The 26900-nt window shown below is 34.0% G+C and overlaps 2 protein-coding genes across 3 annotated transcripts; both read right to left on the reverse strand.

Annotated features, from left to right (window-relative positions):
* Positions 1–4482: 4482 nt before the first annotated feature.
* Positions 4483–19690, reverse strand: LOC115976080 (serine/threonine-protein kinase tricorner-like). Of its 2 annotated transcripts, none has more exons than XM_031097177.1 (14): positions 19380–19690; positions 18056–18230; positions 16295–16378; positions 15186–15427; positions 14800–15043; positions 14275–14354; positions 11415–11499; positions 10026–10157; positions 9816–9929; positions 7059–7106; positions 6036–6120; positions 5203–5253; positions 4945–5096; positions 4483–4865 (listed from the first exon to the last, which is right to left on the reverse strand). In XM_031097177.1, the coding sequence occupies exons 1-13, from the start codon at positions 19565–19567 to the stop codon at positions 5026–5028; spliced, it is 1599 nt and encodes a 532-aa protein (XP_030953037.1). In that variant the 5' UTR covers positions 19568–19690; the 3' UTR covers positions 4483–4865; positions 4945–5025. The 2 variants fall into 2 exon arrangements, with proteins under 2 accessions (XP_030953037.1, XP_030953036.1); XM_031097176.1 differs by having other exon boundaries at positions 4945–5108; positions 19380–19689.
* A 4869-nt stretch (positions 19691–24559) lies between these two features.
* Positions 24560–26532, reverse strand: LOC115976081 (protein ALP1-like). Its single transcript, XM_031097178.1, has one exon. It carries the CDS (start codon positions 26394–26396, stop codon positions 24816–24818), a length of 1581 nt encoding a protein of 526 aa, XP_030953038.1. The 5' UTR covers positions 26397–26532; the 3' UTR covers positions 24560–24815.
* Between the last annotated feature and the right edge of the window lie 368 nt (positions 26533–26900).

Genomic DNA, 26900 nt, shown 5'->3' on the forward strand with positions numbered 1-26900 from the left:
ATGGCTGAATGACACTTGAACAATGCTAGCACAGCCTATAATCTACTTAGCATGGCCTCAAAAGGGAGGATGGGATAAGTATCCTAAAGGTGGATCCCTAGTGAACAAAGATCAAATCCTCAATTCTAGAAAGAAAATACTTACCTTTGTAATCCATCAAGTGTAAAAGGCTCCTCGACCATTCTGTGGAAAGATAAATTTAACTATTTTCCCTTAATCAACCTAGTTAAATCTAATCTTTCTGCATTTACTTTCTTTTTTTGACATAGTCTATCATTTAGGAGTCCAAGTGTTGGTCCATAAACCCATATTTACAAATGAATTTTAGTGGCCTTGATCCAAGCCCAATCATTAATTGGGCCTCGAATTTCTACACCATACAGTAACCATTTATGCACGCAATTCCACTTATAATTCTCATGCAATGACTTTTATTAATTAGTTAAACTTAGTACAGTTTATGTTGGTTTTGTTACTCATAAAATGATTAAATTGTTACTATAGGGCCCTTGGGCCCAGAAGTTCATTATTTATTCATGTATTGGGCCAATGGCCCAAGCCGAGAACGAGGATTTACCCGAGGAAGAGATGTCTTCGTCAGAGGAGATTGCGCTGATAAATAAAATGTGGGGTTTGGTCATAATGGCTCTGGAGAGTGTGCCGAGGATGAAAACTTCCTCGGCCGAACTTGGCCGAGGTCCTGGAAGGTGGTTTGACAATAAGGATGACAAATCCTGAAATTTAGTTGGGGTGGACAACCACTGCAGAGATATAAGATAAGGATGAGCCTCAAAATATTTGGGGAGAAAGCTGCTACCTCCGCATTAAATGCACTGCAGCTAATCCCCTGGCCGCATTAATGTAAAAGTGATACCTGAACAGCTACTATCTGAGGACTTATGAGAAGTGCTGATGAGACAAGTATCAACCCTAATCATCTAGCATACAAGTGGAAGGTGGAGAGTATAAAAGAAGAAGAAGAAAACAAGATGGGAGATCGGAAAATTGAGAAAATAAATACTGTAGCAATTCGCAATCAAACTTGTAACGTTATCTAAGAGTATTATATATGAACTATTGTCCTCGGATTCCGCCGAGGACGTTCTTTCTTCATTTTATAGTTGTCCATTTTCATCTTTTTGTCATCAAACCTATCTAGCTCGTTGTTTGACCAACTAAAGCCCAGTTTTCCAACCCATTCCTCTACAAATTCATTGTTTTGGGCTTCTTAGGCCTAAATCCATCCACGTGCTGGGCTAGGAACTCATATTGGGTCTTTACAGTTACAATTTAAAATCAAATAGTAACCATTATGCATGTACTTTATGTTAGCAAATAGGGGTGTCCAGACCCAACCATGGCTCGAAAAACCGACCAACCTGCCTGACGTCAACCCGATTACAACTCGAACCGAAATTCCAATTAGTCAACGGTGGGTTTCCGATTCCAAGAATCGATGTCAGCAGGTCAAGTGGCGGGTTTGCTTCTCCAAAACCCGAGCAACCCGAACTCGATTAGAGCTCTATAAAAAATCAAGCCAAATCCGACAAAATCAAGCTAGATCTGACGAAATCTTGACCCGACCTAGCAAGATCTTGACTAAATCCAACTAGATCTCAACTAGGGTTATGGGATTTAGCTAGATTCGGCCAAATCTCAACAATTTTTAGCGGAAAAAAAAATGCAAATTCCTGCAAAAAAAATGCAGATTCTGGCAACATTTTTACAGATTCCAGCGACCAACCGAACCGACCAACACTCACCCTCACCTAAAACTAACTCGATCGATTGATGCCAACGGTCAGTTTTGGGTTCCTCCACCCTCCACTCAACGCCGACAGGTCGAGTCCAATTTGGGTCCAAAACCAACCCAACCCCACCTGTGGACAGGCCTATTAGCAAACAATGTGCATGAACTTTAGAGTTTAATATGAAATTGATATAAAATTATGGATTTTGTTATATTATTGTTTCCAAATTTTATTACTTACTCATTTTCTTATGCAAAAAAATTCATAACATAAAAAAAGAAAGTTCAACACTTTTGAAAGGTAATATTCTTTCTCTTCAATTAAAGTTTAAAACGTTTATTTCTTATGTTTTACTTTTATTGTGTGTGTGTGTGTGTGCATGCGCACGTGAGTGCGTGTGTATTTGTATTGATACAAAAATGTATGTATATGTATTAATCACTTTGGAACATAATTTGAAAATAACATGATCTTAGATTTCTTTCTCCAACAATGCAAAACATTAACAAAAATTCAACTTGAACCACATAAAGTTCAAAATATATGATTGTCATATGTATACTATAAAAAAAATGGGGGTTTGGGTGGAGCCAGGGGGTAATCCCCCCCCCCCCCCCCAATCGACCAAGCTCTGCCCTTGCCATAAGATAATAACAACAACAATATCCATGTCTTGATGATACTTACAATTAATTAATCTTTGTCTTTTTCTAATTACATAAGTATTTAATAGTTGATTAATTTAAGTATGATTCAAGAATAAATATGATATATGTAAAGAACAAGAATCAATTGTAGTACAAGAGTTTGAAGTCTTTTATTGCCCTTGATTCTCTTTTTTGGAGATATTTTCCTTGATACTTTTTGGCATTCAAAAATAAAAGATTGTAGTGCATGAGCCTGCTTACTGAAAGGTTTTTGGTTAAGTGTGTTTTGTTTATTTTGAACTTTGGACACATTAGGATTTAATTAGGTTAAGAGCCATCTCAATTGATACCTCCTACTCTTTCTAAAAGAAATATCCATGATTCAACTCTCCCTCTTTCATTGTATATATATAAACTCAATCAAAAAAAAAAAAAAAAAAAATTCTTTTAAGCCTGAAATCCAGTTGGCTCACACTAATTCAGCCTCCAATCTAGGGTCGAGGTTGACATTAGACAAGCACCCAACCCTCAAGAAGGGCAGAATTCACAAGGTACAAAAATGTATATAAAAAAATTCATTATTTCATGAAACTTTTCTAGATCAATACAATACCAAAGAATTTCATTAAAAAAAAAAAAAAAAAAAAAAAAAAAAAAAAAAACCAAAGATGTCATTTGTATAGCTCATTAATTATGGCAATAAGGCAACATCTCATATTAGACATTGTTCTTGCAGTATAATCAATGAAGATCATATAATTCCTTTTTAATTCCAAATTTTTATCTTTAGTTGTAAGAGGTGTTCACCAAACCGCACTAAAATTGCCTGCAACATGGCATAACCGCACTGCAAGTAATAGTGCACAGCATCGCATGGTGCAATGCAGTTTGCAGTTTTATAATAAGAAAACCGCACAAACCGCACCGCACAGGATCACACCACACCCTCTCTATATATTACTATATTTATTTGTTAATATTAAATATATTATTAATAGTTTAATAACCCTAGTTTTCCCAAAAAAAAAAAAAAGTTTAATAACCTTAGCAAGTGTTGATAAGAAAAGTCAACCCAAAATAAAGAAAAATTAGTTCAATAGTTTAAAACTTGGCTTAAAATAAAGGAAAAAAATTAGTTTTAGACTGGACTAGAAAAACCCAAAATTTGAAAAATATATTGTCTTAAGTCCGCATCTTATACATCGTACCACACATGGGACCGTTAAAATGAGATGCGTTACAATTATGATTTTTGGTTAAACTCTAAACCGCATCACAGTGCACCGCACATATAACCACAAATTTAAGTACGACACACTTATGGTTTTGACTAAACCGCACCATAAAGTGCAATGCTAAAAATAGTCAAAAACCGCACCGTACCGCGAACACCCCTGCCTGTAAGGGTGTGAATGGGTCAGGTTGAGGGGTTATTTCAACCAAATAATGGGTTAAAAATAATCAAACTTAACCCAACTCACATGGATGAGGTTAGACATGGGTTTTACAATTTTTTTTAATTACTATTATTATTATTATTATTAAATTGAATATTAGAACAACACTACAACAAAACTATTTTAAATTTTAACCGTGATTCAAAGTTCAAGCTAACATGTGAGATAAGATGGAGATTGAAATGAAGAGAACTCAAGGTTTGGGTTTTATTTAGGAAGAGAGGCCAAAAAGTAAATAATAAAATTGTATAATATATTATTTAAAATTTAAAAATATATTAAATATAAGTGGATCAGGTCAAGTTAGGCGGATTTGTAAATCTTATGACTCGCACCCAACTCGACCAATTGCAAAAAAAAATTCACAATCTAACCCAACCCACCAACCCCTAAAAACAGACCCAACCCAGTGGATAGGGATGGATCAGGTCTATTTTAGTGGGTAGGTGGGTTGGCTACACACCCCTACTTAGTTGTCCCAGGTTGCCTAGGTTCAAAGAAGTGAAAGATATGAAAATGCTATTTATTTGAAAACAAATTTCTATGAGAAACAGTAGATCACCCCTACATATTACTAATTTTTTAGGGTATGCCAAATATTGCTTACAGATAAAAGACATTTGTCCATTTCAAGAGTTAAAGACATTATTATTCAATTTTTGGAAGTAAAAACTTGATTTCATATCTGCTCACCAGAGCCCTAGGCTGTCCTTTATACAATACCAGTTTTCAGATTCAGAATGTTTATCTTCAATACACCCATAAAGCATTTTACAGGCTCCTAGACTACAATGAAGTAGAACAAAACTTAAAAAGAAAAGAAAAAAGGCGCCAGAAACTGCCGCAAGAGAAGGCATAGTCCGCCAACCTGGGTAGTCAGGACCTGAACATGATTTCAAGATTCCTACTTGATACAAAAACTTTCCAATTATAACTACTACTAATGCTACCAACCAACCCATCGAAGGGTATTCTTCAAGTTCCTCAACATTACTGTACACTTAGAAGTCCTGCAACATTGTGCCAGTTAACTCATTGATAATGCAGAATAGAGCAAAACCTGACTGAAAAGTAAGCAGATATACCCACCATCTTCATAAGAGGGCCTGTCCATCTATTCCACAAGAATCAAGATGTTTTTTCTTTTACATGGTGAGGGTCAGTTACTCTTCACTGTGACATGGAATCCCCAGATGCTGCAAGCAGCTTTGCATCCAAGTCGTCAGCAGCAGAGAAGTCCACTGCAGAATCACCTAGCAAGGAATATTATCCATTAGAAAATTACTACTAGATATGATATACAAAAAGCACACTCAACAATGCTAGCACTGGACTAGGATCTATTACTGAGGAAAGAGTCAGTTGATGTCCGCTTTGGTGATGTGCTCCTCTTCAAATCTGCAATCATGAAATTAATTGAAAATCTTCTTGTTGGCTATGACAGAGAGGCTAAATACACAAGCAGGTCTACCAAAATTAGAGAGTTTGGATTGTTTACAAAGTGAAGTACAGGTTACAATATCATTTATATTTGACACTTGCTATTGTTGATATTATCAGAAAAGGATTTCATTTGAAAAACCAGGTACAGATCTTAACCAAGATGGGGATGTCAAGTACTAACTTAATTGAAGAAAAATTGATAATCCAAGCATGCACCATTCTAAGCCAATATACAAGCATCTTTAACCTTGTCAGTTAAAATTTAAGGTATAAAACACAGTGAATTAATGTCCTTGTTTTAAACATTACAAGTTTGGCAAGCCCCACAAAAGCCACCTTTGTGTGCTTATTTTGGCAGGCCCCACACGCAAAAAAAAATTCCCCCTCCTTTTATACTGTACTTTCAGCAAATAACAATTAGTAAAACACATACAAATACACTTTTTTTTTGGAGAAACAACCAAACGCATGCTAAATGTATAAGACTGCTAAATGTTGAGCATATTAGATAAGCTTATAATTTAATAGCTTCTGTCTCATGGGCAGTGCACAAGCATCGTATAAGCAGAAAATGATTTAAAATTAGTTAATCATACTTGAAAGAAAAATGTGACCACCAAGTTAAAAAGGTAGCAATGCAGTATCATGATATAATTTCGCTAATAGCTTTGTTTTATCAAGAAGGGAAAAAGAAAAGAAAGAGAAATTTATACTCAACTAGAACGAATTTACCATACCAAAAGTATTATGCAACCCTTTGACAGCATCAAAGTTCTTGTATGTATAGCCAACAAAATTAAGATCTTTAGGAGTCAAATGCATCTGCCAACAAAGTCATAGCACAATAATAAGATGCCTAATGATAAGTACACAAAAGCATTAAATCAGAACATATTCAAGTAAGCATGACTCTTATATGTTATGCATATACTGGCCAAAAAAAGTTCCTACGCAGATAGGCAACGTTAGTGACAAAGTTATGATGTAGCCTGAGGAAGAAATGCACTGGAGCTTAAGGGCTGAATATATGTCCACCAAATAAGAACAGATGGTTTACAGCTTTAGACCAAAATTCCATGCCCCCATGCTGCACACTAATTGTATATGTCTTATTCTTCTCTCTCTCACTCCCCCCTCCACCCCCACCCTCTTTCTCTTGAAGAAGAATGGGTTCTTTTCACCAATATATCTACCGTATATAAGGAGAATATAACGCCAAAAGGAAATCTATATAAGGTAACATTTGAGCCAATATTTGAATAAGGCAATTTCACAAAATGGGGACCACACCAGACTAATTTTATGGAATCAATTTTAGGTTCTATTAGCACCGTTTCAAGTTCTTGTCATAAGTAATAGCATGGCTATGCTTTGTTCCATTTACACGGATGGGCTATTACCATATAAAACACTGTCACACAGAATGGGGCCATCTAATTTCATAAGATAGTGCATCCTTACCTTACATGTTCATGATGTTTGGACAACATAGTTGGAATGACTAGAGAACCTTGTTGGGTTTATTTCCACGCTTTCCTTTTCATTAACTTCCTGGCACTCTTTTATTTATCTATTTATTCAAACTCACCCTCACTCCCATGCCTAAAAAGTCTAATGACTGTCCGTCATTGGCTGAAGCACATTTTATCTCTTGTTTTGGTTTTTTATTTAAATCAAGAAATACTTAACAAGCACATGTATAAGTTATTTTATATTTGCCAATAGGATTTTATCGTCCTTTTGTGCAAAAGATTGCATACCTTCCTCATAGGTCCGGATCCAGCTCTTGATGGTGTTGGATTTTTCACCTATGCCACAATTAAAATTTTTGTCATGGCCATGGTACAAAAGGCATCATACTGAACATAAGCAAAGATCTAGAAAGATCCATTTAAATAGAAGAAAGATTGCAATCAAATATCATAAACTTGGTGACAATTTTTTTTTTTATAAAAAAGCATGCAAACAAAAAGGATTGATAAACTACCCCTCTTGTTCCAAAAGCTTAAGTGAATAAAAAAAGTGAATCACTTAAACATTATTCTTGCACTCCCCCTCACATTTGGGCACAAACTTCCCCTCTATAAGTGGCACCTAACACATGGAATTTTTTACCTTTTAAATGGGAAGTAGAGCAAAGGCATGGTTCAAACTCAAGACTGCCTGCTTTGATATTATAAACTACTGTCCAAAAACTTAATCTAAAAAGAAATGGTGAATTTAATCACTTAAAAATTACTCTTAGAAGGATGATAACAAGCTATTTTTTATCATGTAAAGCTTAATTATAGCGTTCAAATACCAAATCCATTAAGTACCCAACCAGCATGCACCCTGGTCCTAAATTTTAAACATACTAGTAAGTTACCAGTGTGATGCACGGATAATGTTGTAATGTGTTATGTAAGATAATTTTGGAGAATGTTGTATATATACTATAGCATAATTGTTATAGAAATTTATTAAAAATGAGTTCATCATAAAAAGAAACAATTATAAATTGCACACACATATTCATTATAATTATTCAATTGAAGTAAAAAAAAAAAAAAAAAAAAAAACCTTTGGAGGAATGTTATAGAATAAAATTTGATATAGAATGTATCTTTCTCTTTCTCCTTAATTCTAAAACAAAATACACATACCAAACACCCACAGTCAATAACATTATTTACAAAACCCACAAATCTACAAAGTCCAACCTTAACATCAAAATCGTAATTGCCATTGTCACTCAATATAAAATGCAACCCTCCTTCCTTGGTTATAGCCAACTCATACAAGTTAGGATTAGATGAAACAACAATGTTAGAGCTAGGTAAGTGTTGTTGAAACATTTAAGGTAAATAACATCGTTTTTGGTTTGTGTGTATTTGACACAGGATGGCATGAAGGGCAGCCTATTTGGTAAATAATAATTTTTTGTTCTGCAATCCATAAAATGGTGGGTTCCACACTTGAATTTATTGTTTGGCTAATATTTTCTAAATACAGTTTTCAAAAACTTGTATCCTATTTTCCTAATTTAGAACATGATTTTGAAAACAGCTAAAGGGGTATTTTTAGGATACAAAAAATATTTTTAATGACATAGTTGGAAATAAATTAAAAACAATGGACCCCACACATTTGTCCAAACTCTTTTATCTCTTAAATTAAGGGACTTATTTTAACACAAAAAGAATTCCTACACTTCAAATTTGAAACTTATCATTAAAAAAAAAAATTGATCAGCTCTATTCCATTATCATTATCCACCCAAAAAAAAGTAATCTAAAGATTTTACACATTACTTTTTGTAAATATTTAAAAAAAAATTAAATCTCAAAAATAGAAATTATTTTTTGTTTTTAGTATTTTGAAAATTGTTCTTAAAAGTGGGAGCCAAACACGTAAAATATAAAAATTATTATCTGAAAACTAGTTTTAAGTTCAATTTTTTTTTTTAAATTGTTTTTATACTGTTTTAAAAACAAAAACAAAAATCCTCTTACCAATCGGGCCCTAAAGGGGTAGAAATGCAAGAGATTAAAATGGTGAATTAAAATGCAAAGAGTTTTGTGTGTATATGTGAGGGATAAAAAGTCTTGAAACATTGAACCAAATGACACAAAGAATATTTATTTTTTAATTAGAAAAATCTTGAAACATTGAACCAAATAAAACAAAAAGTCAATATTTAATTTGTTCTTATCTCTGATGTGGCACTTGAGAATATTTCAATTCTTTTTGCACAGAATGCGCCACTTGGTAGAACCTCGTGCTCTCCCGCATGAGGTCTCTGCTTATATATATATAGCTAGGTTTAAAATTTTATATGAAAAAAAAAAAAAAAAAAAAAATCTCATTTAGAAAGAAAGAAAGAAAGAAGCTTCATTACCTCAATACCTCTGTAAAGAATCCTTATCTTAATAAAATTTAAAAAAATAAAAAAAATAATAACAATAAAATCAAATCTACTGAAAAGTAGAATGTCAACTCCTTGTGTGACTACTGACTATGGAGACAGCAAAAAGAATAGTGATTTCCTTTTTATGATCAATAATGGAAAAGGCCTTATCTCATTTAACAAATAATAACACATAACTACGCTTCGTTTGTTTCGATGGAAAACCTTGTGTAAAGATAGTTTTCCGTGTTTTCCAATGTTTGGTAGCGTAAAAAAAAAAAGATAAGTCAAAAGAAAACTGTCTTTGGTCAACGTAAAAAGTATGGCTTATTTTTAGAGATTATTGTCCGCTAAATTTTTTTGGAAAACAACTCTATCAGCAAACTAAATAAGGGAAGTTAGGAGGTTGTTTTTCAACTCATTTAAAGTTACTACCAAACATTGAAAAATGAGATAGTTTTATTGAAAATGATTCTTGGAAAATGACTTATTTTCTAGAAAACATCATTGTTGAAACAAACAGAGCTACAAGAAACTATTGCATTCAACAATTCAATTGAAAGTCAAACACAACTACACAACCAATGGTCTCTTCCCAATGATGAAGGATGAATTTGTGACACATTACCTCATCGAATTTCATAAAATTTTGTGTATCAAGTTCCCCATTGACCTCTGGCTTAAATGCTGCCTCCATTTCATAGAGTTTGTCCCATACCACATCTTTGAACCAGGGATGAGCCTGGTAAAGGTACCATTGAATTTTTTTTTTTACAAGTTAGAACGATATTAGAATGAAAAGTTTTAAATATAATAGAGTGAGAGAGAGAGAGCACACTTTAATTTGGTCTGCCCCTCCAGTGCCAAGCCTATGTTCAACATCACAAAGCAATCTACAGATCAGATCCTTTGCTTCAGGTGTCAATCTTGCCTCATCTGGAAATTTTAAATGATGTTTCCAGTGCACAATCTAACATATATTAAGCAATATGTCAAGGAACTCATCACATATAACTTAACTTTAAACAATTAACAACAGAAATAGGAATATGTTACAAACTTTACAATAATTAATAGAGAATGACTTAATAAGGACTAGGGGAAAGACAAAATGACCACAAAAAAGGAAACGTGGGAAAATATCTAATCAATGATTTTCTTAAGTAACTCTATGATTCACATCTACCAAAACTCCACTATGTTGTGTTGCTAATAATGCAATTTCTTTGAAGTTTAAATTTAGTTCCTCATGCCCATTTTGTCTTGTCTTGAGTTTGAAGGGGTCATGTTCCTTTCCCTTCCCCATATGATTGTACTCTACATATTAATGAACCAGGCAAGTTGTTTATTCACCTCTAACAAAAGAAACATTGATAAAAAGGAACAAAAGCACATTCTCCTGAAACATCAATTATAGCGCAGTACATTATTATAGAAAGTTAAATCTTCACTAGGCTTCATGTAAATTCCAAAGTCCAATTTTGATGCTAAGGTTGAGAAATTAAAAGTCTTTGGTGTCACACCAGAGTTCTTCAAATCCAACCCACCAAAGGGATTTAAAAGGGAGAAAAACCACCTCTCATTGTGTAGCCCATAGCCAATGGCCTTCCAAGGGACGGAAAAGAAAAAATAGCTATTTATTTATAATAAATTATAATTAATTATATCCAAGAAAAACTATATAAATCCATCTCAACGTGATAATAAGCACTTTAATATTATTAAAAGAATTGATGAATGATTAAATTCACGATTTTCTATTAGCTTAATCTTTTGCAATAATACTAGATGCTAGAACACAAGTGTTCTACATTTATTAGATTTTAGTTTTTTCCTTCAAAGAGGAGAGGAGATTAGGGTAGGGAGAGGACTCATGGTCAATGGCTAGCCCAGCCTTAGGACTGAAAAATACAAAAGGAGGCATTAAATTAATAAATAAATAAAACATGTCAGAATAGGATAATTATTAAGTACTCCCGGAGTACTATAAATACGTACTCCCTCCTCTCACATGAATAGTGGGTCCTATCATGAATTTAATTAGTGAGACCCACCATTCATGTGAGGCATTTATGGTACTCTAGGAGTACACAATAATTTCCCGTCAGAATAAAGCAAGAGGAAAAATAAGTAAGGCATATCAAATAGGATAACCTACAAGCTAATTAGACATCATATGTTTCAGCTGAAAAGTTAAAGTCAAAACAAGTGCTTTTGGCAAATTAACCTTTCTGCAAGCTGTTACTGGATCATCGGAATAAAATGGGGGATAGCCAACCAGCATCTCATACATTATTGCACCAAGCGACCACCTGCAACCAGGCAACTAGATAAGAATTCAGGGAAGGCTTAAACAAGGAACAACACTAGTTTACTCGTCAAAAAAAAAAGGTATTACTTAAATCTCCATCTGTAAGTGTGTGAGTATTCCTCTATACTTCACAATAATTTGTCCCTATAATGATATAGAAGAGCCATCTTCAACCTCCAAAGCAAAAGCAACCATAAACGATCTTTTCACTAAAAAAAATGTGATTGCATTATCCAATTCTTTTTAAAAAGTGCAGGAAACATCTTAGAACTAAACAAAATTTAAGGTATAGAGCCCAAGAACCCAAACTAATTCTGCAATACTCTCAATCCCATCTTATGTTCTTCTAGTGCTTTTGCATACATCAAACTAGATGGTTTCAAATGCCAAATTTCCACAAATCAGATTCATTTTGGCATAATTTAAAAAACTCTTTTGAAAATATGACTTTGTTTTTGGACATTTTATGTTGGGAATATTACACAAAGTAATAATGGAAGAATAAGATTAACGAAAAAGACAAAAGAAAATAGATAACTTGGAGGGACTATATCATTTTCCTTAGACAATATTTGCCCCCCACACTTTTGTTGCTAAAAGGTTATCGCAAATTTGTCTCCAAGATACAACCAAGTTGTTGGGTTCTACAGATAGCAATTCTGGAGAATGACCACAGGATTTCTTGTGTTTCTTGTGTTTCTCTCCAGTTTTGATTTTGTGAAGTTAGTTTTTCAAGAGAACATAAGCCTCTATTTATACCCATAGGGTTATGTTTCATGAAAAGGCACGTATGGAGAAGTTAGTTATTTCATAAATTTATACCCATAGGGTTATGTTTCATGAAAAGGCACGTATGGAGAGTTAGTTATTTCATAAAATCTCGTTATGTTTCATGAAAAAACACGTATGGAGAGTTAGTTATTTTTTCATAAAGCGGTTAACAAAGACTGAAATCTCGTTATGTTTCATGAAAAGGCACGTGTGGAGAGTTAGTTACTTTTTCATAAAGCGGTTAACAAAGATTGAAACCTCTTCAATCTTTCTCAATAGTCGCCAGAAAATTCTAGAAAATTTCAGAAAATTCAGATTTCAAATTTTCACTTAGAAAATTCCAGAACTTGAATTTTCATTTTATAAAACCATATTCTCCAAACTCAACCATCATTATTACAACCTATCCTTATATATACCTATATATACAACATTTTAAACTTTAGGTTATGTTTGATTCAGATAAAATTGGGAGGATAGAATGGGAGGAAAGAAAACTAAGGAGAGATTGCCTTTTTCAACTGCTTAATTGGGTTGAAAATAGGGAAGAAAGGGAGGGTTTGGCCAGGAATTTTCCACATGGGCCCACCAATACAAATTTGACCAAATAGGTGGAGAAAAGATGATGGAAAATGGGGAAAGAAATTTAAATGATGCTTTTACCCATATCCAGATTACCGTTGCCAAACACCTGTCTCACCAAAAACCCTTTTTTTTTTCCCTCATAAGATCCATTGCTAATAATGTAGCAGAAAACTTAGTCATGTTGCTGATCCTTCTTCTCAGACTCAAAAAATCACTGTATAGTCTCATTTGAGGCAGAGCAAAACCAGAAGCCCAATCCGAATTGGAAACACCTGAAAAATGGGTTGCACTCTAATCTAAACCTGGATCCATTAGGCAGAGATGGGGCCATAGAATGGTGAGCCGACTTCATGCCCCCACATTAAGCCAAAATCAGCCTTTTGAAAGAAATGGTGCCATGGCCATATTGTATTTCTGTTTCACAGAGAGAGTTTTTTTTTTTGGGTTGGTTTCTTTATTTAATTTGTTGATAATATGAATAATATGAGGTTGGGAGAGGTGCTGTGATTGAGAAGTTGCCATTGGTTGTTTACTTGTTTTTGGTTTTATCCAACACATGAGAGTTTTCTTGCATGGGAGATGTGCCAGGTTCTTGGGTATTTTTTTATAGTTACAATAAGTAAATTTTAATTATTGTTGAAGATCATATAAATTACATAAAATTCTTTCCAATATTGACAACTGAGATAGATATTGAAATAACAAATGAGAAGAGATAATTGGCAAAGGCAATGTAAGATCATGTTTTAAGTGCGGATTATTATTTGTAAACAAATGATAATTACAAGCAAGATAAAAAATGGTTAGCAGGGTAAAGATCATGGTTTCCTTTTTATTTTTAGAAACAAAATGGATGGGTAAAGAATGAATCTTAAACTAATTTAGCTATTCATATTATTTTAATGGAAAAGATTAGTTCTTAATTCTTATATACTAATGGAAAAACTACACTTATGTAATAAGAGCATAGTAGTAAATTCATACAAACTACATTTTCTATCTTCTTATTTTTCTACAATATTCATTTTCTATCTACCAACACGCATGAAGGAAAAGAACTCTTTTCTTTCCTCCAATGTTGTGATCCTCTCTAAACTCTCCATCCTCCCAACCAAACAGGGCCTAATTGCTATTTATACTCTGTTTTATAATAGGTGCATCCCAAGAAAAAATAGTCCAAATCCAATTAAATCTGTTTTGCTTCTTACAACATACCTATACTGACAAATCATAATGTTTATCCTACCATTTTTCAACTACCATTGCAACTCAATAACACAGCATTGTGAAGTGAAACAGAATAACTATTGCATTCACTTAATAACATGAGAACAAAATTTTAACACCCACAAAATGGACAGAAACCAATCACATTGCATGAAATTCAAGAAAGTAAGTCATTTTTTATAAATAAACTGACCAGTCACACTCCACACCATATCCTTTCTTTAGCAATACTTCCGGAGCAATATAATCTGGAGTGCCGACTGTTGAATAAGCCTGTAATTAAAACAAAAAACATATATATAAGAAAGCATGAATGTAAGGACCTTTAAGAACATTATTCCTCATTAATCAACAGATACAATTAGATCTTCAATGGGTTATGAACTAATCCAATGGCCCAGACGATAAATAGTGTTCTGGGTGGTAAAGCATTGGAAATAACCAGTATGACCAAGTTTTTGTGGGTAGATACAAAGCGTCCCAAGGTCACTATGTTTCATGCCCCACTAAAACCATATTGTTTGTCTTATATAAAAAACACTTCATTGGGCCACAGTTGCTCATGCATATGCAATTGTTATTCTTCTTCTGATATTAAATATTGTATCTAGAAATTGTTAAAATTGAAATTGCAAGCATTTTTGTCTGCGCATAATTGAGTACAGAATATAGTGAAATGCCACATCGGTAAGACACTAAAAAATGGATATTTCCCTACCAATGTCCTCCTGTTCATCTGCCAATGCTGAAGTTGTTCAAGGGGGCTTTTCCACCGTCTCCCAGTTTTAGTATCTGAAAAGCATCCATCAATATCCATTGTATCATTCAAGTTCTCATCATCCAGGACTTCATTTTCATTTATAGAAGATAAATTGGAGCAGTCAAGAGGCTTGCAGAGGCCAAAATCAGAGAGCTTCATGTGACCATATTTATCCAACAAGAGGTTGTCAGGTTTTATATCTCTGTAACAATCATGGTTAAATATGCAAAGAGTAAGTCACAGATATACCAAATTAGACTCTCCATTGGCTTATCTTTTATTGCTTGAAAGAAAAACTCTCCATTTCCTTACAACTTGGTAAAATGTCACCAAAATATACCGACCTGTGAACATAGTTATGTTTATGAATAGACTCTATGGCCAGAACACTTTGAGCAATGTAAAATCTAGCAACAATTTCAGTCAAAGTTTCTTCTCTCATGAGCAAAGTCATCATGTCACCACCAGGAAGATATTCCATAATTAGATACAAGAATTCAGCATCTTGAAAGGAATAGTAGAGTTTCACAATGAAGTGACTGGCAACTTCTGCAAGCAAATTTCTTTCAGCTCTAACATGTTCAACCTACATTGTGAATAGACAATCAGTGAGCATGAACAAATTATGCCAGTAATATGTGAAGATAATTTGAAGTAATTAGGGAAACATTGAAAAACTACTCTTTGATTATTTGACAAAAATACAAGAAAACCATATTTGTTGCATAAGGAAGCTGCTTAAATGTTGAATTATTGAGTATTAATGATACTGATTCTTGAAATCAAATGTTATCACTTCTCAATATGAAAAAATCATACACCCACTTTACAGCAGAAAAGCAGTACCTAAAAGATTAGATGGCACCTTAAATTTTCATGAATTCTACTATTTCTTCTAAATTTGAGAGAACAAGCTAATTATTGACATTGAAAAAGAGAGTTATATCTCATAATAACCACTAGTTCTAATGTATGTAGTAAATTACAATCCTTTTTTCTCTCCTAGAAAGCATGTATATAAAAAGCAAGTGAAACAGAAAGAAAAACAGACCCTTTGCCAGGTCTGTTTTTTTGCCAACTCCACATTTTACAGAGAAGGGACCATTTGGACAGTTCAACTATCTCTAAGATCACCAAGAGAATTTTAGAAAGGCCATTATTTAGAGCTTTATAGAACTCAAAATTCTATTCCAAGGCACTCAAGAAAGTTACACGGGTAGAAGAAATACAGAACAAACGTTTCATCTGGTAAATTTAACAGTAGGAAGGAAAAGATACAGTTAAAGTTTGGAGAATAACAAGAAGGTCTTATATATATTTAGTGGAAGAATAGTATAAAGAGTATTACATTGAAGTTTAATAGCACCTTTTAAAAGAATTTAAAACTTCTTCTTTTTTCAATAAAACTTTATTACCTATATTAAATTAAACTTTTAATAATACCAGATCTCACCTGTCCCCTGCTAAGCATTTCTGACTTCTTTAACTTCTTCATGGCATAGATGTTGCCTGATTTCTTCTCTCGACACAGTCTAACCTGTAAAATAGTCATGTATAAGCATCAAACAAAAATGTACGAAACCTCCCCAGGACAAATAATCAAATAACCAGCATAATAGCATATTCAAACCAAAAACAAGGCAGTTGAAATGTACTCAGAAAAAACAAGATAACAGGAAAACATTGAACTAAATACCTGAAGAAAAATTTGGATATCCTATCAAGAACTACAGTAAACAGTTTGTCATTTAGTCACCACAACTTTTTCTTTTTTCACCAGTCAAATTGTAACTTAAAATAGAGAGAAAATAATTTGTCAATTCTTACTACCTAAGCTAGTGGAGCTTTTTTCTCAAGTTTAAATAAGAAGTCCTGATCTTTTTCATGGGAGTCATTTTCTTTTTGGGAAAAAAATCCCATAAAATGATACTGAAATCCTGCAAGCTCAATGGAATCCATTGTTGGTTATATGTTTCTTTTGTAAGTAAAAATTTATTGGAAAGAAAAGCGCAAAAAGAGTGCAGCAACCCTAGTACATGGGACGTATACAAAAGAAAATACAATATACATTAAAGGTTAACAAAAGTTCATGGTATCCAAGAATTCTAGGAAATCCACAATTGAAAACGAATAAGAGGTCGAAGTCCATTCATAAGGTCTTCAAAAATAAGAACTTCAACTTCATTGAGTGCAACTCTTTTCTCAAAAAGCAACAAGCATTTTTTTCTCTCTAAAGACACCACATTAAGCACAAAGGAGCTTTCCAGTTATAAAATTGGAATTCCACTTCCAGGAAACTTTTATATCCTCACCAAGGATAGGAATTTACTCCTTTTTCCACTATATGTTGGGACTACTTCAGCCCAAGTTCAATGAATTACCCATCTCGATTAAAAGTTTGGTTCCTTAACCTCTTCTTTCACCCAAACTCTTCTAGCAAATTAAACACCACAGCCCTCACCTTGATCTATAGTGCTGTCACACACACCACCACCACCTCCATAAGCCAGTACTACCTATTGTGAGCACCACCACCACCACACCCTTCCAAATCATCCACCAACATCATGCCTCAACTGACAAGTGCCAAGATGTGTCTACTCCTGGATCACCATAGCTTCCAATGATTGGTCATCCCACCTTCACTTATGCCATAATTGCCACTTTTATTAATGCCATCGCTACTGCCTCAACTGTATTACCAACAAGATTAGCACCAACACATCACTATCATCAAAAACATCTTTGACAATACCTTCATCACCACCAGTACTGCACCCTGAACTGTCACCACCACAAGACTCCCACCATGGCTGCCTCCACCTCCAACTTCATTTCCCTTCAGATTTTCCTTCACTAGTGGTGTATAAAGATTTCCACTGCTGTAAATTATTACCTTAAAATTTACTTTGATTTCCTGTGTGGGATTGATTAATGAACAATTAATATTATTTCTAAAATTATTTTAATATATATAAAATGTACAATTTAAGTAATTTTAGACACCATGACCATCTGAGTTTAACACAATAATTCCCAGATATGAACCAAGCTTAACACTGAGAATTAATATCTTAGCAATGCTTTTTTTTTTTTGTTATATATATATATATATAATTAATAATTTGGTACTGCTACAATGTTAAAGAAAATAATAACAAAAATCTTCACAACGAAGCTTGTATATAGTTTATAAAATATCCACATCTCTAACCTCTCCAAAGGCCCCTCTCCCAATGATGGTCAGAAGGTCAAAGTCATCCACACATATCTTGTGCCGTTTAAGTCGCATGTACTCAGTCTCTTTACGCTCCAATTCCTTCAGTATATTGACTTGCTCCTCTTCTGAAACATCCGAAGATGCTAACTTCCTTTCCAGCACTGAGCGCCTGTAAATAATAAAATCAAGATAGGAAACATACTAAGATCAAACATTAGATTGTAAAGTTCATCATCTAATAAATACTAGTTTTGCTTAGAAAACAAGGACCAAAAAATTTAAGCATAGACAAAGAAATCACAAGGTTTGCAATGCAATGCCAGTCTGTGTACATGTGCATATGTGCACATGCACATTTATGAAGCAAGAACACAAGTATAGACAACAAATAAATTTCCTAGCAAGCATGAGAGAGGTTGGAAATGAGGCATGAGGGTTATACGTGATGGCAAGAAGATAACAATGGTAAACAATTATAGAATAGATACTTGAATTCCCCAAAGCCCACACCTATAAGTTTTTGGAACCTATGACAAATGTGCCTTGTTCTTTGAGATACAAGGCATGAAGCTTGCATCTTATGCTTTTAGTCATTCTACGTGTATTTCATATGTTGTTAAAACAAAGAGGCTCGTTTACCAAGCCAAAACTCAAAACTATTTAACCTTTTTTTAAAAAATCTTTTTGTAGTTACTCAATTTGTTCGCCATTACACTTCATTAATTACATTTTAATTAATTAAATTATGACAAACCCTTTACAGAACTTTTTCTGAATAAAGTCTAGCTGATAATTACGCAATGGGATTCAGAACCATTAATATACAGCTAAAAAATACATTCCTTCTAACTTTCTTTCAAAATATCCATTAGCATCCATATTCCTAGAGCTTTTAGACAGTTTGAATACACAAAATCACAAAAATACAGACGTTTAACATTCAAAGTCCCACTTCAGACATGTAATTTGCCTATTACTTAAATTAATGTGGTCCCCACTTCTACCCAACAACAGCCAAAACACATTAATTCATAATTTCCTTATAAACCCATGCCCCCTTTTACCAATCAAAAATCCAAAGCCATAAAACAAAACAAAAAAAAACACACAACCCCCATCTCTTATTTCTTATAACATGCCAAGATTAAACCCACCGTCTCTCTTTTTATTGGCTAAGCACATAAAATAATTGCTCTAGCCCACAAAAACATAACATATGACAATCACTCCAACCACAAAAAAAGAAAAAGAAAACCAAACTATCCGTTTCATGTTCGAAAATGAACCAAATTATCACAAACCCATTGTCTAGAGTTACCTCTCCTTGCGTTCTTGGATGTGCTTCATCTGAGCCTTGTAGTGGCTCTCTATATACTGCTTAGCCGCAGCCACCCTCTCCATGGTCAGGCTGGACCCCACCTCCTCCTCCTCCTCCTTAGCCATGGTTCCCACCTTGTCCTTCTCCTCTTCTCTCCTCACCTCGACCTTAACCACATCATTCTCCATACCTCTCTCTCTCTCTCTCTCTCTCTCTCTCTAAAAATGGGTTTGGGTGTGTGTGTGAATTTTGATGATGGTGACAACGAAGCAAAGCCCAAGGAACGAATGGGACCTCAGAAAAATAGACAAAATTAAAAACTCGCTTTTTGTAATTTTCTCTTTCTTTCTACAGTTTCTTCCTTCAACGTCTATTTATCTATTGACACGTGGGTGGCTTTGATTGGTCAGTCCCATGAGTTCCTACAGTTGTGTCTGAGGACTCCTCCAGGAAGACACCAACACCTGGAATTTAACGTGGGACCACTATTTTTGGTATTCCAATCCAACGGTTTGGAACTCTCTCTCTCTCCCCCTAGTTTTTTTTAAGGTGGTTAGACCCATACATGAGGCTCATCCCTGAAACACTACTCCAATCCAAGACTACTTAAGTATTACACATATTTTTCATTGATTGTTATAACAAAAGCAAAGATTATGTATAATGTTCTGATTAGGGGTGACATTTTGTTTTGCGCTATCATATCAAGGTAAAGGTATTTAAATACTTTTATTTTATTTTTTAATGTTGGTATTCAAATACATAGATCAACATGACCCAATCTGTCTAATAATCATGTTAACTCCCTTAATTTTAACACAACTCTTTTATTAAGTAGATTGACACAACACAACTCATTAAATAAACAACTAAGAAAAATAAAGCAATTTTTTTTTTTTTTGTGGGTAAAATGATGCCGCATTATTTTTATTTAAAAAATGGCATGACGTGATTTTATTAGATGAACTAAATACACGTAACAAATTTATGTGACACTTAGTGAAAAATATGGACGGAGTGATTGCTAATATAAACAAAATATACCTTAGGAATGCTAAGATCACAAATTTTGTTACAGTTTACTCATATGGCAAGTTGTAAATGGTAGAGTTGTAGATCTACCACTTTTATTTCATCATTCATGACTTGCCATGTGAGCAAATTGTGGTAACAATTATAGTAAAAAATTGTAATCCTAGCATTATTTATACCTTAAGGGGGTAAAACTCAAATTTTAAAATTTTAAGAACGTAAAATTAAAGATTTCCAAACTTTGGGTGTTAAGCCAAAATTTTACAACCTAAAATTCACTATTGAATTTGAGGCTAAGTCAACGGTCAAAAGGTAAGGAAACATTCACACCTAGGATTTGTGCTTTGTAGTAGTTTTATTGGGTGATAATGTGATATGACCAAATGGGCCCCCCAACTCCTGTGTTGTAAACGTCATGCGTGAGATCTTCTTTTTTTTTTTTTTTTTTTTTAAGTAGACAAGTAGAATTTTCTTTTTTTTTCTTTTTTTTCTTTTTTTGAGAAGAAAATGTATAATTTCATAGACACAAGAAAAGGATTACAACAGGTCCAAAGCCTACGAAATCAACCAAGACCTGATTGAATTAGGTGATCTAAAAAGGGTGGAGTAACACCCTTCTAGACATTACTGACATAATTACATTTGGCAAACTGGGCTAAGCTCATGGGTAGCTCTGTTATAATCCATTTTCACGTGACGAAAAGAGGAATTTAAGAAAGACGATTTCGCAAGCTGAATCCCCTGAATTAGATGACTTGTTTCGCTACCACGGAAATCCTGGGAGATTGCCTGGATGACTAAGATAGCATCTAATTCGAAGATAACCTTGGAAAGGGTCATTTCTTGGGCCAAGAGAACACCCTGCTCCATAGCAAAGAGCTCTGTCCAGACAGCAGGGTAGTGCAAATGCAGCGCTTTGCTAAGGGCTGCAACCACTCTTCCACCATCATCACGTATGAACACACCCACACCCGAGGTCCCGAGATCATCCGTGAGATCAACCTCATAAACAACGTTTAGATAAATTATACCAAAGAAAAATATTACTAGTTCTGTAGTTCACTGATTATATATGCTAAGAAACTTGATTCTTAAAAAACAAAAACAAAAACTTGAAAGTTGTGTTTGAATACTTGAATTTGAATTTAGATCTGGAATTTAAAATAATGCTTTTGGAATGCCTTGATTCCAAATATATATAAATATTAAAATTCATTGTTTGAATGCGTTTTATATTTATGATAATTTGAAATTATAAATTTTAAAATTTATTGAAGTTTGTCTTTAAAGATTTCTAAACTTCTATGAGTTTATAAATTGTTTCAAATTTAAGGATTTCAAAGCTTAAAATCTTTTGTAAATTTGTTAAATCCAAATTCTTGATATTTTTTTAAACTATCTAAATAAGGTATTTAAATTTTAATCATCCAAATCCTGCCATCCAAACATACTAGAAAGGTAATTACTAATTACTAATTATATATGGTAGGTTTAAAATAGTAAATAATTTTAGGGAAGACATTAATAAACTATAAAAAATTTCATGTATATATAAAGTCATATTTAGTGTATAAAGCTTCCACTTTTATAGAATGATAAAGTTTGGCTACAAACTAGTTTATAGTCAATAGTTACAACATTTCAAATAATAACTGTTGGATTATATGTTCTTTATGTTCTTAATAGTTAACATGAATGTCAAACTTCATGTCAATCATATGTTATTTATTATTCGATTCATACACTTATTTTGTATGCAAATTTTATATCACAAAAACTAAAAATTTTAAATATTGACATAACTATAATCTTTGATCTTTTGAAAATTTTGCAATTACGAAATATATAAAAAGAAGATGTAATTTAATGGACATTTAATAAAAAAAATATTAAGGAGAGTTATAACTTTTATAGAATTTAAGAGAAGTAATTGACAAACAATTTTACCTTTTATTTATTTATTTATTTGAAGAGACAGATTCTTGTTGTATTTAAATATGTGGTTTGTTGTTTTTGATAAAAAAGAATTTGCCATCGGCATATCGCATCAAAGTCCGGCTTCTTTTTCTTAAAAAAAAAAAATCAATTTTCAATTAAACTATGTGAGAAGGAATTTGATCATATAAAGTAATTCAAACATTTTTGCCCGAAGTGGCCTCTTAAAATGGGTAAATGGTTTTCACCTTTCTACATCGAGAGCACAATCGAAGATGGAGAAAAAAAAATTAGGCAACGTGTGGGGACCCTTTCGTGAGCACATTTCCAAAAGATAATTCTAATTTTGAGGAGACTAGGAAATTTCCAAATTCAATTCCAAGAAATGTTAATCAGTGGGCGGATTTTTTAGCCAATAGAATGAAACCACAACATACACTAGTTCGAGAATATCTTTGGTGTCTATCTTTTTTGTATCAAATTTTTGAATGGGACCTTAAAGGTGTCAAATTTTTGACTGGGACCCTAAAGACATGTGTCGCGTAGAAGGACCACTTATCTTTTAGTTTTATTTTTTATTTTGAGGAAGCACTTATCTTTTAGTTTTTTTTTTTTTTTTTTTTTTGAGAAAGCACTTATCTTTTAGTTGAATACATATTCTTCCCCAATAATTAAAAAAAAACCAACTATATATTTTTATCTGTTTGTGACATAATCTGATATAAGGCATGAAATCATCCTTTTATCCTAAAATAATTATAAGAAATATACAAATTACTAGAGTCTTTTTTCTTTTTTTTCTTTTTTAAATCATGATCCTTTGACAGCATTGTTATAATTTTAAAGAAATATGGGAGGAATCTTGTGAAAGTTTAGAACTTGGATTTCTAAATTTTACTTGACTTACAATTCAGAGAGAGAGAGAGAGAGAGAGAGATTTTATTGGGTGGAGATTAAAACAAAATAGAAATGAAAGATGTTCTAAATTTTAATGTTGTTGAAAACCATCCAAAAATGAGAACATAAGATGATAAGAAATCAAATCTACCAAACAAATGCATACAAAATCGTCTTGTTCCATTTAAAATAATAGATAATAGGGCGTACATGAAATGTAAAATTGAATACAAATCTTATGTCCCACCTTTTGTGTATTATTTTATACTCCACTAATTATGGTATGAATTTTTTTTTTCTATTTTAAACTTTGATACATTTATAAGGAAAGTCAAATGAATACATTTTAAGTTATAATGAGTAGAACATAAAATGAAACACAGAAAGTGAGGCAAATCGCAAATGATTTGCTATGAAATGCTAAACCGATCCGATCAGAGTGGTAATGGTTATTACTTATTAGTTCTCTAGAGTTACTATTAACCAGATTATTGTCACTTTATTAAACATTACTTATTAACACCATCTATGCAATATCCTCTGCAGCTGCTACTCCAAGGCAGGTCAAAGGCAAAAAATTCATTCCAAATTTTAAAACCAACTCTTTTGCACCTAAAAATATAATTACAAAGCATAATGGAAAACCTCCATTGGATGACTTGGAATTGTTTTTGAACGCCCCTATTTTGAGGACAGACCTTATAAAATAGTGCAGAAAACCAAACTGGTGTCAGAAGAAAGATACACATTACACTGACTAACATACAATAAAAATTGTCTGAAATTCTTCTGAAGGCATAAGACATTGCTCATTTGCTCTTACAGAATCTTGAAATCTTCCATCTAGTTCTTATCATCCAAAAAGAGAAAGAATGAAAAGTTTTCCATCTAGTAGGGGTGACTGGTTCAACAGATCAAACCATATGCATGGTTAACAGATGTAAAGGACTGATAATTGAGTCAAATCACTTTCGACTCTCGCCCCTATCACTGCCAAGAAAGGCTACCTTTAAAGTCAAATGACATTAAAAAAAAAAACAATTTGCTTAGCTCAAACAACAAAACTAAAGGTCAAAGATAGTGAGACAAAAGAGAAAATAATTACAATGCATCTGCAGAAAAAACGCGTTGCAATCAGACATAAAAGGTAGGACAGAGCTCTTGATAAATGCAAACAGCATCTGTGGAACTGTTACATCAGAAAACAATGGGGCTCAGATGTTTCTTGACTAATAATTTTGTCAAACCTAGTTGTAGAGACCTGCAAATCTGCAATGCATATCTCTTCTCTAATGGGGTCCCATGGACTTGAAGCAAATCTACACAAAAATTGATAAAAAGGAATTCTCTTCTACTTCTACAGTAACATCGTGTCTATTAGATCAGACAGAGATTGCATCGTTTATAACAAAAGCTATCAATCATATATTTAGAGGGCAATATACACAAAAACCCGATCCTTTTATTGTACACATATGACTACGAGAAGCCATAGCTAAAAAGAATGACAACAATCAAAGACAAAGCACAATACATGAAACTCTAACTAACTATAACCAACTATAATAATGATCAACTATAACGAGTGCCTGCTTGGCCATGATGTAACAAATCATGAGCAATCTGATCTCTAGCCTGTAGAGCATTCGCAGACCTCAAACCATTCTCAGCAACCATTTCATCATCAAAAATCTCATACCTCAGCTCTGGTTCCAGCCCTTCATTTCTCATCTCACAGATATTATGCAACACACAACAAGCCCCAAGAACCACTGGCAAATCTTGGAGTTTCACCTCTGTTCTCTTCTGCAAGCAAGACCACCTTCCTTTCAACCTCGCAAATGCCTCCTTAGCAACCCTTTGAACCTCCCCAATCTTCTCATTGAAAGCATGCTGACACCAAGTGAGGTTTTGGTGTGTATAAGGAACCAAAACCCAATCCGTCAATGGGTACCCAGAATTCCCAACAATCCAAACATCCTTCAAAAGCCCCATATTCCCTCTCTGACTCAAAGCAGACTTCTCCAACACCTGGTCATCAGACATAGAACCAGGATAACCAATACAAACATCAGTGAACACACCTTTAGGATCAACAATCCCTTGAACCGTAATCGAATACGATGTCTTCTGATTCCTCTCCGTATGCCTCTTATTAAAATAAGAAGCCACGTTATTCTTGGGCGCTATAATAGGAACATGAGTAGTGTACATTGAACCACCAACATTTGGTATCCCCGAAATCGATTTAAACTCTTCCTTATCAATCTCAACCTTATTCTCATCAGGCCAGTGAAGAAATTTCGACATCATAACACCCTTAATAGCCGAACAAACCTCGAGAACAAGCTTGTGGCAAGTCGAAATGCCTAACCCGAATCGCCTAGACACAAGCCTCAATGGCTCCCCAGTAGCCAATCTCCATATGCACACAGCAACGCGGGTGCGGACAGGAATGGCATCACGCAACATTGTATTTTTCTTCATGACAACCGAATCCAATTCATCACAGATCATTTGAAACGTCGCCTTGCTCATCCGAAAGGCGCGGCGAAACTCCTCATCGGGAAAATCAGGACTGCTAAACTGATCCCACCAATCTTTAGACCTGTCCTTCACCCACAACCTGCGGTGGGGTGTGGCCGCAGAACCCGGCTTCGGCGGAGAACTCGACGCGGAATTATCAGCAGTAGTAGCTGCAGCTGCTGCTGTTGCAATTGTTGAAGTAACAGCAAAAGCAGAGCGACGAGCTCGCTTGGCTTTTCTTGACACATCAAATTGGTCTAACTCAGAGTAATGACTTTGCATTTGGACATGGTAATCGTCCATAGCATGAGTCTTTTGGTCTTGGTTGAAGTCAAATAAGGCCTTATCTTGCTGATCCTCCATGAACCACAGCTCTTGCTCTTGCTTCTCCTCCTCATCAAGCAACATGATTGAAGCGAGTATATCCGTAAACGCGTTGCTCTTCTTCTTGGTTTCTTCGTCGTCGTCGTAGTAGTTGAAGTCTTCGCTCTTTCTTCGCCGCTTTTTATTGTCATTGTTGTTGCTGTTGTTGGTGCCGTTCACATTGACACTGTCCATTTCTTGAAACGAAGTAAAGAAATGCGAAAAATCCTCCTGATTAAGAAATGGGAACGAGGTAATTTCCATACGAAAACGAACGAAATTGAAACAGTAGTATGAAAGTGTTTGAAGAAATGACTGAATTAGAACACGAAAATGGGTTTGAAAGTTTTGTTGTTGTTGTAGTAGTAGTAGTAGTTGTTGTTGAGGAGAAATGAAGATGGGGTTGGGGGGGTTTAAATATTTAAAACGGGTCGAAGGAAACGTGTGCGTAAGTGTGAACGCGGTGTGTGAAAGGCTTTGAGTCTTAGACGGTGACTTGACTTTTCTGATTTTAAAAATAATTCGAAGAGATTGGATTGTCGTGGAGGCCTACGCGTTTGGTTTGCTTACTTTGCTGATGCCGATGCTGATCTATGCTATTGGTTTTTGTGATTGCGACTTGTTTTGTTTTTTTCTTTTAGTTTTGTTTTGTTGTTTTGGGACTGTTTTTACGGCTTTAAGCAACACGTTTGGGAAAAGGTGAAGGTTACGAAGAAGCTTCATCTAGCGGAGGAAGGAAAGGCTGAAGCAGCCAAAAAACGAGTAGGG

This window comes from Quercus lobata, chromosome 2, assembly GCF_001633185.2.
Source record: "Quercus lobata isolate SW786 chromosome 2, ValleyOak3.0 Primary Assembly, whole genome shotgun sequence".
Taxonomy (NCBI): domain Eukaryota; kingdom Viridiplantae; phylum Streptophyta; class Magnoliopsida; order Fagales; family Fagaceae; genus Quercus; species Quercus lobata.